At 32.5% G+C, this 16183-nt stretch overlaps 1 protein-coding gene across 2 annotated transcripts in view; it reads right to left on the bottom strand.

Moving 5' to 3' along the window:
* Positions 1-4637: 4637 nt before the first annotated feature.
* Positions 4638-16183, bottom strand: part of unc-104 (kinesin family member unc-104) — a 66828-nt gene continuing 55282 nt past the window's right edge. For both annotated transcript variants that reach the window (XM_085953291.1, XM_085953290.1), the window contains 16 exons: positions 15891-16068; positions 15462-15552; positions 13721-13819; positions 12458-12664; positions 11487-11625; positions 11234-11354; positions 11036-11138; positions 10545-10725; positions 9982-10094; positions 9696-9824; positions 9426-9606; positions 8840-8972; positions 7711-7930; positions 6219-6355; positions 5495-5596; positions 4638-5179 (listed from right to left, as the gene is read on the bottom strand). In XM_085953291.1, the coding sequence (XP_085809417.1) occupies positions 5095-5179; positions 5495-5596; positions 6219-6355; positions 7711-7930; positions 8840-8972; positions 9426-9606; positions 9696-9824; positions 9982-10094; positions 10545-10725; positions 11036-11138; positions 11234-11354; positions 11487-11625; positions 12458-12664; positions 13721-13819; positions 15462-15552; positions 15891-16068 (2219 nt within the window). In that variant the 3' untranslated portion in view covers positions 4638-5094. The remainder of the gene's footprint in view (positions 5180-5494; positions 5597-6218; positions 6356-7710; positions 7931-8839; positions 8973-9425; positions 9607-9695; positions 9825-9981; positions 10095-10544; positions 10726-11035; positions 11139-11233; positions 11355-11486; positions 11626-12457; positions 12665-13720; positions 13820-15461; positions 15553-15890; positions 16069-16183) is intronic.

The raw sequence follows: 16183 nt of genomic DNA, 5'->3' as shown, positions 1-16183 counted from the left end.
AGTCTCCAGATATCATTGTGTTTTGTCATGCTATTGTTTACGTATTTTCATACAAAAATGTAATGGTCTGTTCCAATAACGGAGTGGTGGTGAACCATTTCGTGATACCAAAAGGCTTAGCCATGATACCACAATATTCTAAATCTATATTAATTACTGTACAAATATAACACCGCCCCAAAACATCATAATGTGTGATGTTGCGGACTTGGCATCACAATGCACGTTTAATCCGAACATGATAGATTGCACAATATTCCAACACTATTAAGTATATGGAGACTATAAAACTAGATAAGAAATGAATTAATTTACTTTTACCTTTTCCGAATCAATAGAGCTCCGTTATAATGCTTCCTCGGTTTAGGTTTTGTTTATTAAGATGGCCACTATTTGTAATAGGTTGCGGTGTGAGTTTTATTTACTTGAAACAATCTCCAATCTAATTCATTTTAGAGATGAGGTCCAGCCCACCTAAGATTGCTTGGAGTTGTTCCATAACTCGCAAATATTTTTTTATTGTAAAATAAACCGATATAAAATGAATCGACACGTTAAGGCGATGTAATTTACCCACCAGAGGCACCCAGCGGAAAAATATGAAGCTTGCAATTTGAGACATTTTTTTGATAATTTACAATTTCAACTGTATTAATTAATAAATATGTATCTGAAAACATTAAAAATAAAAATATTTTTTATTTTAAGTCAAAGATAAACTTACAATTATTGTAAAAAAAATGTTATAAAATGTGATTTTGTCAAAGGACCCCATCTTATTATTACATATATTTTATGGTCATAATATTTATTATTAAAATTTGGTTTATTAAGTTTTCTATGCTGTGCCTAAGAGATTTTTGACTGATTCATAGTTTTAAAATGTTTTATATTTATTTTAAAAAACATTCGATTTTTATAAAAATATGTGTAAACTTGGAATCCTTTTTATTAATATCAAATCGACTTTCTATATTGAGACCATACGTAAATAAGATTTAATATAAATAAAAAGAATTTCAAGTTATACACAATAAATTATACTTTTTTAAAAATCGATGTTTTTTAAAATAAATATAAAAAATATTAAAACTATAAATTAGTCAAAAATCTCGTAGGTACAGCATACAAAACTTAATAAACTAAATTTTAATAATAAATATGACCAGAAAATATATGTAATAATAAGATGGGGTCCTTTGACAAATTCACATTTTTTTACAATTGTAAGTTTATCTTTGACTTAAAATAAAAAATATTTTTCTTTTTAATGTTTTCAGATACATAGTTTATTAATTAATACAGTAGATTATCAAAAAAAATGTCTCAAATCGCAAATTTCGTATTTTTGTGTCTCTGGTAGGTAAAGACATTGTGCCTTAATTAGCTGAGTTTTACAGTGTGGAAAGGTATTTTTAAACGATCATGTTTTGAATAAAAGTTTCGTACCAGACTTTCAAATTTTTTTCATGCATACAATGTGATACTTTGTCAAAAATTGGTGACTAAATTTTTTTTATAAGATTTATTCACATTTCGTGATCTACTTATCTCCCTTAGTAAGATATAATTATTAAAATAATAAAGCAGAAAAGATATTCTCGTAAGCGTAGAAATTTTATATTCCTTTTAGCATGGAAGCGATAGGGACCACCGATGACTATAATATTACATATACATTTTCTTCTATTTGTGCAAAAAGCTTTTGATCACAAAAATAAATATAGTTATCGATATTATCTTAATTCATAAATACATCACTAGATAAAATATGCTTCAAGTAAACAAACCGAGATCATGATTGAAACAAAATACTGAATTCTTCTCGATAAAAAAAAGACACTGCATTGCTTGTTTTAAATGTTTCTATAAACAAACCCACTCGACTTCACTTAAAACTCGAAAAGAGCTATATGTGAAATACCAGATGTCAGAATCTCAATCCGAGATGTAATAAAAGACATTGAAGCGGCCACTATACAAGAAACATTGTAAGCCAAAAAGCTATTTACACAGTCGGCGAATGCTGATATACAAACCTCGCTTCGAAATTAACACAAGCTTAGTGCAATAAAAAAACTTACTTCTTCCAAATATTTTATTTCAGTTAACATGTTTATTTACTTGTAATAAATATGTATATCATTATTTTTGTGGAATTCTTCAAGTATCGAAAGCACAGAGAAAATAATTATTTAGTATAATATCCATAGTACATTATAATCACGTTTTGAAGTTAATATATTTCAAAGAATGACATTGATGAAGTTTTATGTATTAAATTATTCTAAAACATTTTTTATCTACAGCCAACAAATCTGATAACATCGCGGAGCTGTTCGTCGCTAACCTATCTAACTATATCACTCTCACGGCTTTCTTCTATGTAGAAACATTGTCCATGTCACAAGTACCATTTTTTGCTAAAAATATATAATCAACCACCTTTGATTTCTCTCTTCCGTTGCAAAACTACAGCGAGTGCTTCTGCGTATGTATTGCACGACCCCCTACATCGTTTATTTGGTTTAATATTTGTACAATTTAGAACTAATTTTCTTAGTACCACACGAAGAATCTCACTTATCATCTGCCCGTTGAAAAAAATACTCCATAATATGTATGTATTTATGAAATAAGTTCGCCACTCTCTCGAGATCTTTTACTGTACATTCATATTTATTTCTGTCATGTGATAAAAATGTTCTTATTCTATCATTATACATTAGAGATAATACTTTTTTTAAAGTATGATTTAAATCTATGTAAGTCATAAAAGAGTATTACTAATGCGGTCATTGATGTTAACTATTAAATACCGGTGTCAAGATGCTCATTTTTATCATCTGTATTATATGTAGATGAATATTTTCAGGGATTACAGTCACATGACAGTGTCGATTGTTATCTTATTATACTATGATTTTTGTGTGTGTTAAACACCAACACCGCATTAGATAAAATGCACTTCTAGATAGCGGGTATTATAGGTAATATTTTCTGGTATCTATGATACGAATAGTGGTTGATACATTTTATTTATGGTCCGTAACAAATTAACACATATTATGAGCTTAGTTTAGTGACCTTTATTATTTTTTATCATTATTATTGATACCCATAAAACAATTTGATAACATGCTTCTAACAGTTAAGCCTTCTATTGTGAGGCGTATTTTTTATACAATTAATATAACCTAATATATCAATTTCACTTATGAGTATTTATTTGAAAAGAGCTGTCGTTAGCGCATAGTAATATTGTTATTAAATACATACAGGTATTATAATAGCAGTGAAAAAATGAGCATCGATCAAAAGGTTCCTATATAGCTATCAATTCGAAATAAACGTAAATTGCGTACCATTAACAACTAAACGTTATTTAGAGCGTCGACCTCACTTTTATGTTTTACTTGTAAAATGAAATAATATTAATAAACATCTGTAAAGTTAATTTTAGACACAGTTCACAAAATAGTACTATTTAAGTTTACACATAGATATTTCAAAGAATTCTCAAGCTTTTAGAAACTTTTCAACCATGCTCGTAAAATAACACAATGTTGACTAGAATCGACAATTACATGCAAAATAAAAATATCACAATAGTTTTTGTTCAAATTACTATGACTCATTAAGAAAATAGCAATATGTGCACACTGTTTTTTACTACAATCACTACAATTAATTAATTAATTAATTAAGTTGCACTTTAATTCAAATAAACAGTTCTGTAAATAATAAATAATAATTTAACAGTTTTTTGGTAACACTTATTATCTACTAAATATTAATCAAATAATTTTTAAACAAATCAACTTTCAAAATATACAAGAGGCTAACAAATAAACCTGATATTTCCCAGTACATAATATATAATATAAATTACTTAATATATATAATATTATAGTTGTATTTATATATTTAAATGCTTTTGCTTAACGAGAAATAGTGCTTCCATTTACATTCTGAAAATGAGTATTCAAAAATTTAACATTCTTTCATTTTAAGGTTCACGCCTCCGTTTTATCACAAAGTGCTAAGAAATAATTATTCACATTTTTTTTATATAAATATATGAAACAAAAAACTTATCAATAATATTTAAATAAATATAATAAATTGCACTAATTGCAGAAATATTTTCCTATTACTAATTTTACAATGATGAGAAGCGATAACATAATATTTTATTTACAGTTATTTCCTTATTGATTGACAGCCGAATTAGAGCATATTTTGACGTTTACACGTGACAATTTCACTACCGTAAGATTTTCTTTATATAAAAATCTAATATTGTCACCAAAAGAAACAACCTGGATAACCCGAGCGAAATTTTAACAAAGGGATTTGAGTTTTAACGTCAGTGAGATTGCTCGATTGCTCCTACAGCAGTGGTGAATCAAATCAAATCCACTCTACGCATCCAATATCTCGCGCCTACTTTTCCTATTTTAATCACAATCAATGAAATCTGTACTTCGTACTGCTATGCCCCTTTTCTTACTTCCCTAATCGCCGATCCATAATTCAATTTAGATGACAAAAATAACACATAAAGACAACTCGGAAGTTCCTGGACGACAAACGATTTCCCATTCAAATTAAGATGAACTCTTTCATTATTTTTTACATGTCTGCAGATATTTTTTTTTTATAAAACTTCAGTAAGAAAATACTTTAAGAATATTTTGTTCGATCCGTTACATCAATTTTATGCAATCGACAAGTTTTATCACAGGACAGTTTCCAGACACAACCTAATTTGGTAACAATACTAACAATTTATTATGACTCACCCTAATTTTACAAGTATTTTTTATTTTAAGAATTACAGGTAAGATTTTAATTCTTCTTGAATATACCGATCAATTTATTGTTTGATCAAACCACTAAATATTAGCTTTGTGCCTGGAAGGAATCAATATCCAACAACAATCTCTTTGGGAAAAAAATAGGGAAAATCCAAAAGACTTTAAAAATAAGTAATATCTGCAGGGAGGGGCGGGCGATCAGACATAAGGGGGGACATGGTGTGCGGACGTAATGCACTTAATAAACCAGTACAGACTCCATTGTGATTGTATCTCATTTGTTGTGTGTTGTGACGGGGGCTGAGGCGGGCTGCGTCTGGACCTGTTGGGACGGAGGGTTCTTCCTTGCCGATTTTGACCTGTTTTCAATAAGGATTATCATTTAATTCACGTGTGCATCATATACGTTTACAAAATAAAACAAAACTAATTGAGTCATTCATGTAACATTAAAATACATAAAGACATTGAAACTTGAATCAACGTAGCAAGAATATTATGTAATATTTAATTTTCTCAAATAATGGACAAATTATACCCACCACATAGGCTAATAATATTCAAAACATTTCTTAATTGTCTTACAGTGATATCATATGAATAAAAATGCATAATTTACTGATAACAAAATGTGTTTATTGTTTTTGCAAAATTGAAAAATTGAAACACATTACCTGATTTGTCCGGCGAGCAGTGGGTTGATGGCGTATAGCCAATCGTGAACCTCCTTGTCAACGAGTGTCTGAAGTAAATAGCCACGATGTTTGCTTACCACACTGCAAAATACAACCAACATAAAATAATTACAACCAACTGTACTTGAATCGTAATTTAAAGTCTTGTTCTCAATTTAAATACCTACGTTATATTGTTAGTTATATTTCATGGTCCATTAGCCACTCATGTAACACCTTACAGTATATCGTCTCTGTTCTGGCAGAACACACTAACTGGAGAATACTAGTTTTGAGTAATTTGACTTTGAAGTTGTTAAAATGTTTGAAATGGTCTATCATGTGAGTTTATTAAGTAATCGTAAAAAGAATGAATTTAAAATAAAGATTGTTTATTTATTAAGAAGGTTTCCAGAAGTTTGAAATAAGGAACATTTTGGTATAACTAACTCAATATGTAATTTTTTCGAATTAGTGTCTTCTGCCAGAACAGTGACGGTATTAATTATTAGACAGAAAATGGTAATATTCGATTCAAATCAGAGCATGTGGGTCTCCACAAATCCAAATCAAACAAACATTGAAAAATCAACATACTAATTTTTTGGACACATTATTTGAACCTGCAACTCACGGCTTTAGAGGCAGACTCGCTACCACACTGCAGATTGATTATTAAACTTCAAGAAGAAAAGTGTGACTACACAAATAGAGGTATATTCACCTGAATGTGTTTGGCATTTTTGCGACTTGCGCTTGGTCTTCGGAGTATTCCACATGAGCTGCAGCCAAATTGATGACGGCCCTCTCAACGGAGTCTTTCTCTGATCGGAATACAAACACGTATGGCCGTCGAACCACCTGATTGAACAAGAAAATAATAATTACATTACAATTACAATTACATTACATTACAATTACAAACAAATACAATTACATTACAATTAGATACAGTTAAGAGAAACCTCAGTGAAAGTAATGAACATGACATTTTATACTCATATTCAACAGAATCTCCTAAACATACAGGAGAAAGGTAATAAGACGTTGTCATTAATTCTACAACGTCTGTTAAGTGCACAAAACCGCATTGTGTTTAAGACATAAAGCTGTGAAGTTAAAAACATAGATTGAATTGCAAAATTTTGAAATGACTGAACAAAAATAAACAATTAATGTTTTATTTATTTATAACTACATAAAAGATATTGAGTATTACTGTTGGTTTTATAAAAGGTCAAAAAAAAATATAGGTATAAAAAGTATAGGGTGATGTGAGGCTATTGGTTTCAAAGTCAGTTACGCTCTATTTTTTTTGTTTATATATTTTTCTTGGTTCTGATTCTGTATGTACTTTTTCATCGTATTCATAAAATATCAAATTCAGATCCATTTATTAGCAAAATAATATTAAGCCAGAGGTTGATTACAAAGTCGGTTATATTCATCAGCCGCCATTTTTTATATATTTTTTTTATATTTACTTTAAACATGATCTTTTATTAATTTTAATGATGTTAGGAATTGTTTAATAATATGTTTAGGTACAATAAAATATTTTTTTGCAGTTCTAAATAATGTGCTTGATGGCTTTTTGTGATTATTTCAAATTAACAGAATATGGAGGTAACTAACTTATAAACAGTTTGTGTACTCATTTGTGTACATGATTTAAAACTGACAAGAGGCACATAGCAATTAATATTGCAGAATCAATGATGATGTACTACAGTACTCTGTATTGATTAGTATTGGCACCTCGAAACATTATAATTCCATTTCGTAAATATACATTTTTGTCCAAAAGGGTCCATATATTATGATGTCACACAATTTTGGCTATTTTTTTAATACCCCTCCCATCATTACAATACATAACCTCTTACCACCCTGTCTATATTATGTCACATTTTTGACACCCCCCCCCTAAACATTAAAAAACAGAAACATGTTTTTATTTTTCAATATTTATCCTACTGTAAAGCAGCACCGTAGCGAATCATGGCACCTTACAAACGCTCAGAAAATAAATCAATTCAGATGCGTACGATTAGAAACAAGAAAAGACAGATAACTTAAATAAATTGTCGATGCTTTATGCCTGTAAAAGGTTCTTTTATAGTTTTTGTAATGCTGACCGTTAACAATAAATTGACTCAGTCTTATGACAAAGAGAATTCCGAATATTTATTTTAAATTGAAATAATAATACTGACCACCCATCGCTTTTTCCATCCGTGAGTCTTGTGCTGCAATACATTGAGGTATCCTTTACGAGCAACAGCTGCGCTCACTCGAATCTCCTCGCAATCGGGTACATACAAAGGCAGAGCGATCATAGGTGTCGGTGTTTGGGCGTTTGTCTGCGGACCACCTGATTGCCCGCCCCACATCTGCATCGTGTGCTCCAACAGAGCCCGCTCGGGAGAACATAATCTAAAAAAAATCATAAAAGATTAATAATGATTCTTGAATTTAGCAAGGATGTCAAACAAAAAACACATCATTGCTGTTGGTTGATTGTTTTATTGCAAAATAAAATTAAAATGGCTTACACAACTTACTAACTTACAAATTTCGTTGATGTAATAGCATAATAATAAGTTACTGAATTAAATATTTTATGTTAAATGTTTTATGATTATGATATATTTTTTTGCATCAGGAATTAGCTCGACGTTTCAAATTAAAATTATTATTCATACTATTATTAATTTCTTTCGGAGAACACTAAGGGCAAAGACACACGATAGCGCAGACATTGATACGTCAAAGCAGGTATTATTGATTCCAAATGTGAAATTATTTTATGCAATTAGATTGGTCTTGCATTATTCCAATGGAATACATTTGGAATCAAGTTAAGACCTGCTTTGACGCAACGGCGTCTGCCTTGTCGCGTGTCTTAGACGTAAATGTCCCAGGTGAATGATGTTATTATTTAAAATATCCCATAATTTAAAACAGTAACTTCCAACCTTTATCAATTGGAGGAATATTTTGTAAGATTTAGTGGAACCACTATAGGGCTGACACATAATATTGTGTAGGTTTGAGAGGTGTAAACAAGAAATGACAAACATTCTCACTTTGCATCTGGCTTACTGGTTACAAACATTATGTACATATATATTTTACAAGGTAAACTTTAGACAATGGGAAAAGCTTCAATATATTTTTTACTCAATCACAAAAAAGTTTGCAAGTTGTAAACTTTTGCAATTTTTTCAGAGCCTTGTTTTTTGCAAATCACAATAAATAGAAGAAAATTGTAAAAGACCTGTTTTATATTAAATTGCGACGTTAAGAAACGGTGGTGTTAGTGAAAATAATATGTGGGCTTACTCAAATGAGCTGGCACTTTGAATTGAGGACATGAGACTGGTGGTGGTGGACATGTCAGTGACTCCTTCATCCACCGGAGAAGAGGGTGATCCTGCAATTATCGTGTTCACTTCCTTTGAGTTGCCAATGCGTCCTGCAACATTAAAAATATGAAAACATTATAAAAGAATCAATCAGTATTAATTATGCTCCTCTTTATTGAAAAGAATGTACTATATTTTTTGAAAATCTTGTTCAAAAAGTTACAAAGTTTTGAAATTTCATATGTTCATAAATATTAAGAATATACATTTTTTGTGGTAATGTTTCTACTGGCTAATGTTTTTTGATGTAATTATATACATTATTTTCAAATTAAACAATAATTTCAAAAGACTTATGGTCAGCCAGAGGGTCATTAGAGTCAGAGAGCAGTCACATTGCGGGTCGACGCAGAAGGTAGAGGCCACCTGCATAATTGGCCGACCATGTGAAGGACACTATGCGTCTTTCAATTCTTTCAACTATACGCATTGACGGAATGGAAAACTAAGATGCTTGGAAGAAGTCACGATCCTGAACATTGAGGAACATGAATGAGATTTACCTTGTATGAGTCGAATGCATTTGGTGGTGAGATGTTTCTCATGGTCAGTCATCTCCCAAGGTTCATAGACAGCTGGATCGGGCTGGTGAGGTAAAGGAGCTCCTTCGTTCGCCGAAGCACAGAACATATTGGAAACGGGCGGGACGCCACAGCCTGCTTTAGCCACCATGTTGCACGCGTCCTGGAATGATTATATTATAATATGTTTAATTAAATGGTCACACAAATAATAGGTATCTTAATAATATGCAATATAATAAAAATTGTAACCTTTTCAGACTTGGTAAAGTCATAGAGACACGGTGGTGCAATGGCAGGTGGAGCAAGTCGTTCTCTCAAAAGAAGAGCATGTTTCGTTCGTCCTGTCTCTTCCAAACGTGTTAACTTTTCAAGCTCCCACTGAAACAAGAGAGAGACCATGTTACATAAAATTATATTATATCATAAAAAATATTTTCAATACCTACCAAAATATAAATAATTATAAGAATTTCTGATCTGATTGAAAATTAGTTGAATGGAGTAGAATAATCTACGGAAATGAAAATAATTATACCTGATGATCAAATATGAGAGAATCTCCTCGGGGCCTCCATCCGTGCAAGTTTTCTTCTCCTCTGACATAGGTACTACTCGTGTCCAGTACACGGCGCTGTCTTCGTTGTACTCCTATAAATATACAAAACCAAGTTACCAATAGTGTCTACCAATAAAGTTTGGCGATGGATGAAGTCTCGCTTATAGTCAATTTTTATACAAAACAAATACTAATTTTTAATTAAATTCACAGAGAATTTACATACACAATAGAAAAAAAAAAACTATGGGGACAAGTGGATGCAATATCAACAGAAAACACATCTACAGGAGTAGTGAAGAAATGAAAAGTTATCTATAATTTTTGTGTAAATTAAAAAGTGAAGTTTGGTATTGTATGGATTGTATTGAGGACTAGTGAATTATACAAACATTTACTTTACAAAGTGAGTGCAATAATTATTGATGTTGGACATGCGAGACTTGAAACTAATATTAATTGAAAAGGTATAAGGAAACGGTGAAGGAGAGGGGCGGTCGGTAAAGGATAATGTCACTACTAAAATAGGGCACCTGGGCTACCTGGCTCTAAAGCTCTGTGCAGACTGAGTTCGTAGACTCCGGTGAGACGGTGGCCTTCTGTTGTGCGAGCTCCTCCGCTGAACAGATGTTTCAGGGACCGCGGCCCGGTGCGAGCGTCGCGGCCGTAGATAACCATGGACAAGTCCTTTGTTACGATAGCGGGTCGTGCGCAGTTCTCCAACTGAATAATATAATTATTAGTTTAGTTTTTCTTATCCTAATTTAGTAATTAATTATCAGATAATATGAAATATTAACGCTAGCCTTTCGAATCAGGCGACCATGACATATAACATCGACTACTACTCCGAGAGATATAGTGTAGTTTATTATTAAAGTATTAGTAGATTATTAAAGAGATTTCCAGTCAGAAGGAAATAATTTATGTACAACGTTTTACGTTAGATTAAAATTAATTCTGTACAGACAGACTAAATATGCAAAGTCTGTTTAATTATTGATGTCTAAAATGTGAAAAACATTTTATTCACCTCTAAGTATGCACTTAATGTGATGTAAATAATCTCTCCACCGGCTGTTACTCGATTCAGGAGTGCCGAGTTATGAAGAGAACTATCCCATGCAGCTTCAAATCTTAAATCAAAACAAATACAAACATTATTATACAATCTATATACTATCTGTTAAAATTGTGTAAGTTTCTGCAATGAATTATAATTGATGAGCACCTGAACATGCAACGGTCATCTCCTGGCAACTCGAGCTGCTCTCCCGGGAATAGTCCAAGAGATAAGACACAAGACTCACTATCATCTTCATCAGCTGGTTCGGGGCTATTGCGAATGCGTCCTACAGAAAACATAATAAAAATATTATAATGTATGCCAATAAAATTATAAAATAAATTGCACTTTGCATTAACACAAATTTATATGTAATTATGTCCCAATGAAGTAAAAATAAAATATTAGTTGTACTAGCCTACGACAAGTTCTCTAACATCCTTCCAGCGCAGTTCGGTTTCGGGTTCATGTACCACTGTGATACGAATGCGCCGCTGAATACCTTGATGCAAAAGGAACAGTCCACGGCAAGGCAGCTCATCACTGTGCTCCACAACCTGTGACCAATTAAATTTATTATAATTTCACAGGTAGGTACCGCTGAACAACAGGTGCACTGAAGTAGTACTCCGCTGGCACTGAATGTGTGTACATCACTCCCGGGGTGTACGAGATTCGTTTTCCACGATACACTTATATAATATCGAATGTTTTAAAATAAATACACTGTCTCGATCGGGGCACTGTGGTATTTCAAGGATAGTAAGTACAAATAATTATTAATCCCAAAAATCTTCATTTTTAGATAATAACATTTAAACGTGACGCGTCAGTTACAAAATAAAGTGACTTGTGCTGCGTTTTACCACATTGAGGCTTCAATACTTTTGATTACGGTATCTCTTAGTGAGATTAAATGATTTTTGGCTAGTATGTAGACACATGTATTACACATTATTTGAACCGATTTACTAAAAACCAACATTATCTTGATAACACGTATTTTTCCTGAGCAGAGGTCAGTTTGACGACAATGTTGTCAAAACGGCAAGCGAACTAACTTATATACCTGTTAGCAACATTGAGAAAAAAATGCAGGAAGGGAAAAATTTTAAGATTTGACTGGTCACATGTTATTTAGAACTTTGAAAGACAACAATGCTTTATGTGCAAAAGTCAGAAATTATACATACTTTGAAGAAACTATAGGTTAACCACGAAACATTAAAAAGAGAATCAGATGTCATATCTGAGTAACGTGTAATTTATATCGTAAGTATTCATACATTTCTTCAAAACAAATTGAATTTCTGAACATTATAACATCTTCTGTGGTGTCACTGTAATAAATAATTTCTTTATTGACACAGAAAATAAGTGAATACTCACAGCCGGCACATATTCGCCATTAGGTGCGAGTTCGCAAATTTCAAACCAGACGAGCAGGTCGTGCTTCGAGTGCAGATGGCAGGGCGGGGCGATGGCAGGGGGCGGGGCGCCTCGGGGAGACCTGACAGGCTGAGAGATAGGAATGGAGGGCGGCAACATTCGCTTTGGTGGAGTGCGCGCTACGCACACTAGATCCTGCTTGGCGTCCTGTGTGTGCGGCAACATTTCATAATTTATTGATAATATTATCTACTCAAGAAAACTATTACTATGTGTTGCATGCTTCCTCTCTTAAAATTACTATACAGTACACTCTCAGTAATCCGCAGCTCGATTATCCGACAACTACTATAATCCGCCATAATTTTTGCTAGTTGAAAGCACAAAAGCAAGCTCTATAATTTGGCGGTATTTGATTGTCAAATTCAGTAGTCCGCCTCGTATAAGTATACAACGCAGATGAGACAGGTTTATTTTGAAAACTTCTCCTTCGTAGAACACACGTTCATCGCAAAGAAAATAATGTACCAGGGAGGAAAGTGCACAAAGACCGCATGACAATTATGCCGTGCTCCAATGCAACCGGGACACACAAACTGAAGCTTTTGGTCATAGGGAAAGCCAGGAATCCAAAGCCATTCAAGAATATCTGCCTCACTGAACAACTGGTTGTGTCAAGTGATTTACTGTTTAATATTTAGTTAATAAACTTAGTTTATACATATGTATAATTTAGTAAATACTTGATTTTGATTATAAATAAAACCGTAATATGCTAGTACAAATTTCTCAAAAAACTATTTTTATGAAATACCTGTTTTAATTTTTACCATATTTTTACCAAACTGGAAACTTGTCTGGTTTTTCGGGTGGCGGATTACTGAGAGAGTATTATTATATTATATCTTAAAAAACTAACTTTGATTTCCTTCAAAAATATATATGAAAACAGTATGTATCTTTCAAGTTATATTTGAAATATAAAGGATTATTGTTAATATACTGACCATTTCCGATCCTAATAAGATCATATGAGCCTCTATAGAGTAGAGGTTTGTATTAACTGATTTCTGTTTTTACGAGAAATGGATGGGGACTCAAACATAAATTGAAAAACAATATGTGCATTTGCCAGACCCAGGATTCGAACCTGGGACCCAAGACGTTATAGCCCGACACTTAAGCCGCGCGGCCATTATGGGCGTCAATTGTCATTGTTAATATAATATGCTTCATTCTTATTATGCATTATTTAAAAGTCACCTTATGCAATGGATGTTGTTGATAGTGCCCGAACACCTTGAATACTATGGGCTGAGTCTTGATATACTCTAAGAAGGATTTTGTAACCGGTACAGTAATCTGAAAAATAAAAATCATCATCAAATTTGAATAACATGTACATAGATAACTAATCGTCTGTAAAATATTGTCTCCTCTACGAAAATTGGTGGTCATCAAACTGGTTTCCACTTTTTAAACCACTGACTAAAGCAACGATCTTGTAAAAGAATGAATGATCTTGTGAAAAAAATCATTATATAGTTAGAGTCCGTTTTTCATAAGCTGGCGTACACGTCATCACGGTTATTTTATGAACTAGTGGAACTAAATTCCTAAATTCCCCCCGCTTCAGCATCTTAACACAGCATTACGTCCGCCCCCCGCCAACTCCGTCGTCAAGCGACGCTAGCGACGCGATGACGTATACGCCAGCTTATAGAAATCAGAGTCTAGTTTTATTATTACAAGTATTTTGGCTAATGATTTATAGGCAAAGTGAGCGATTTAGGCGCAGTAATCTTTCAGTGAAAAAATTTATATCGTTTGTAAAGTAGATCCTACCAATAAAATGTATTCTACGTTAAAATATAATCACTATTATTAACCCGAGATATTCTGCTTAAACCTATTTTCCAGGAGTTCTCAAATCAGTGGTTCTTAACCGATGCACCGCGGAGCACTGGTGCACGGCGAGCTTGTTTCAAGTGCACCGCGATAAAAATGATAAAAGCAGAAAAATCCGCTTGGATTTTTTACATGCAATTTCATCCATATGCGTGGATACTTTTTTAATATCGGCGAAAAAACCAATTAGGTACCTACTTAGACACTTAACTATGTAGTATCATAAACGTAATCCGATCATGGCGGCACTGGTCTAGTTAACTGCCCAGTTGGATTTTATTACTTAGGGTCGAAAATGTTGTCAAATGATGATCGACACGTTTGCTCGATATACCCGAGAAGTAGCTACAGTAAAACCTCGTTAGTAAGAACACTGATAATTCGAAATTCGCCGTAATTCAAAATTTTCCCGAAAAAAAAGTCCCTTGAACATTATTTTCATATAAAACCATACCTTTAATTCGAATTTCGTAATTCGAAATGATTTGAGAGTCCCTGGCATATAAAAATATTCAATAAATCGCAATAAAGTACACTATTTCATGGGCCAGTCATTGAAAATTGTGACAGACTTTCCTTAAAACATCAAAAATTACTTATTTTATGATGGTAATAAAAATAATCCTGACATTTTATGACCCAATTCTGTAGGCACATCTATGATCAGAAACAAAATTAATGAAAATCAAAAAAAAAAAATTTTTTTTAAATTTTTATATTTTTTCCCCATACATTTCGTAAAGCTTAATTCGAATTTTTTTTCGATTTTCGGTCCCATGGAATTCGTATTAACGAGGTTTTACTGTAATTATAAAAGTGAATGAATGTATGGAGAAAATCATAAACTAAAATGTCAACGAATATAATATCCTCATTAAGTTATATATATTTTTCTTTGTATTCTTTTTGGTGAACCGCAATTTTTTCTTATGATCAAAAGTGCACCGTAACTTCGAAAAGGTTAAGAACCACTGCTCTAAATACTCCAGTATTATGTGCTTTATGGTGTGTAATATTATTTTACATTTCGACAAACATAATATAATTTTCTCAAACGACTCTTATACTACATTATACAAACAGGAAAGTAACTTACATTTTGAACATGGTAGAATCCAAGAGGTGTTCCTTTTCCAGTATTTTTGACTGGCTCCGTTGAGAAAGCCTCATCATGTCGGTGAAGGAAGCTGAAAATAATCACGCAACACAATTATTTTATGTCAATATTACAGATTAACTCGTTCGACGCGGACGACACGGCTACCGTGTCCCCGTTAAACGGCCATTAGATGCAATTAGCATGTTATTTAAATGTGATAATTAAAAATTGTGTTAAGCAATCCGAAAAAACGAGTTATGAATGCTAAAGTAATTAATTATCAAAGATTTGTGAAAACATCTTAATATGACCTATCGCATAACACTGACAAATTCTAAATCTATACTTATATTCTAAAGCTGAAAAAATTATGAAATCATTTTAACACTTTTTAGAATTACCATAATGATGACAAGAATGGCTTACTTAAATTGACAGAAAACGTCCGCATATTCAGTTGAGATTCCTTGCGCTTGCAATACCGTGACACGGAAGGTGAAATCTTTTCCAGGTGACAGATGGTCAGGTAAATCTTCTTCTTTCAACTCGGAAGCCACAGAGCTATCTCCGCGCCCGCTGTCGGTGTCACATTCTAAAGCTAATTCTGAAATAGTAATAAATATGGATTATTATAGGAGAATTATTCGCGGTAGTTATAATGATTAGCATATTACACTTACTATACAACTGCTTACAAAAAAGTGGTACTTAATTGTTTA

The sequence above is a fragment of the Rhyacophila brunnea genome, unplaced genomic scaffold, assembly GCF_057557595.1.
Source record: "Rhyacophila brunnea isolate RB1 unplaced genomic scaffold, BYU_Rbru_1.0 scaffold_3, whole genome shotgun sequence".
Lineage (NCBI taxonomy): Eukaryota > Metazoa > Arthropoda > Insecta > Trichoptera > Rhyacophilidae > Rhyacophila > Rhyacophila brunnea.
The sequence above is the reverse complement of the archived record's forward strand: the minus strand, read 5'-3'. Positions and strand labels throughout refer to the sequence as shown.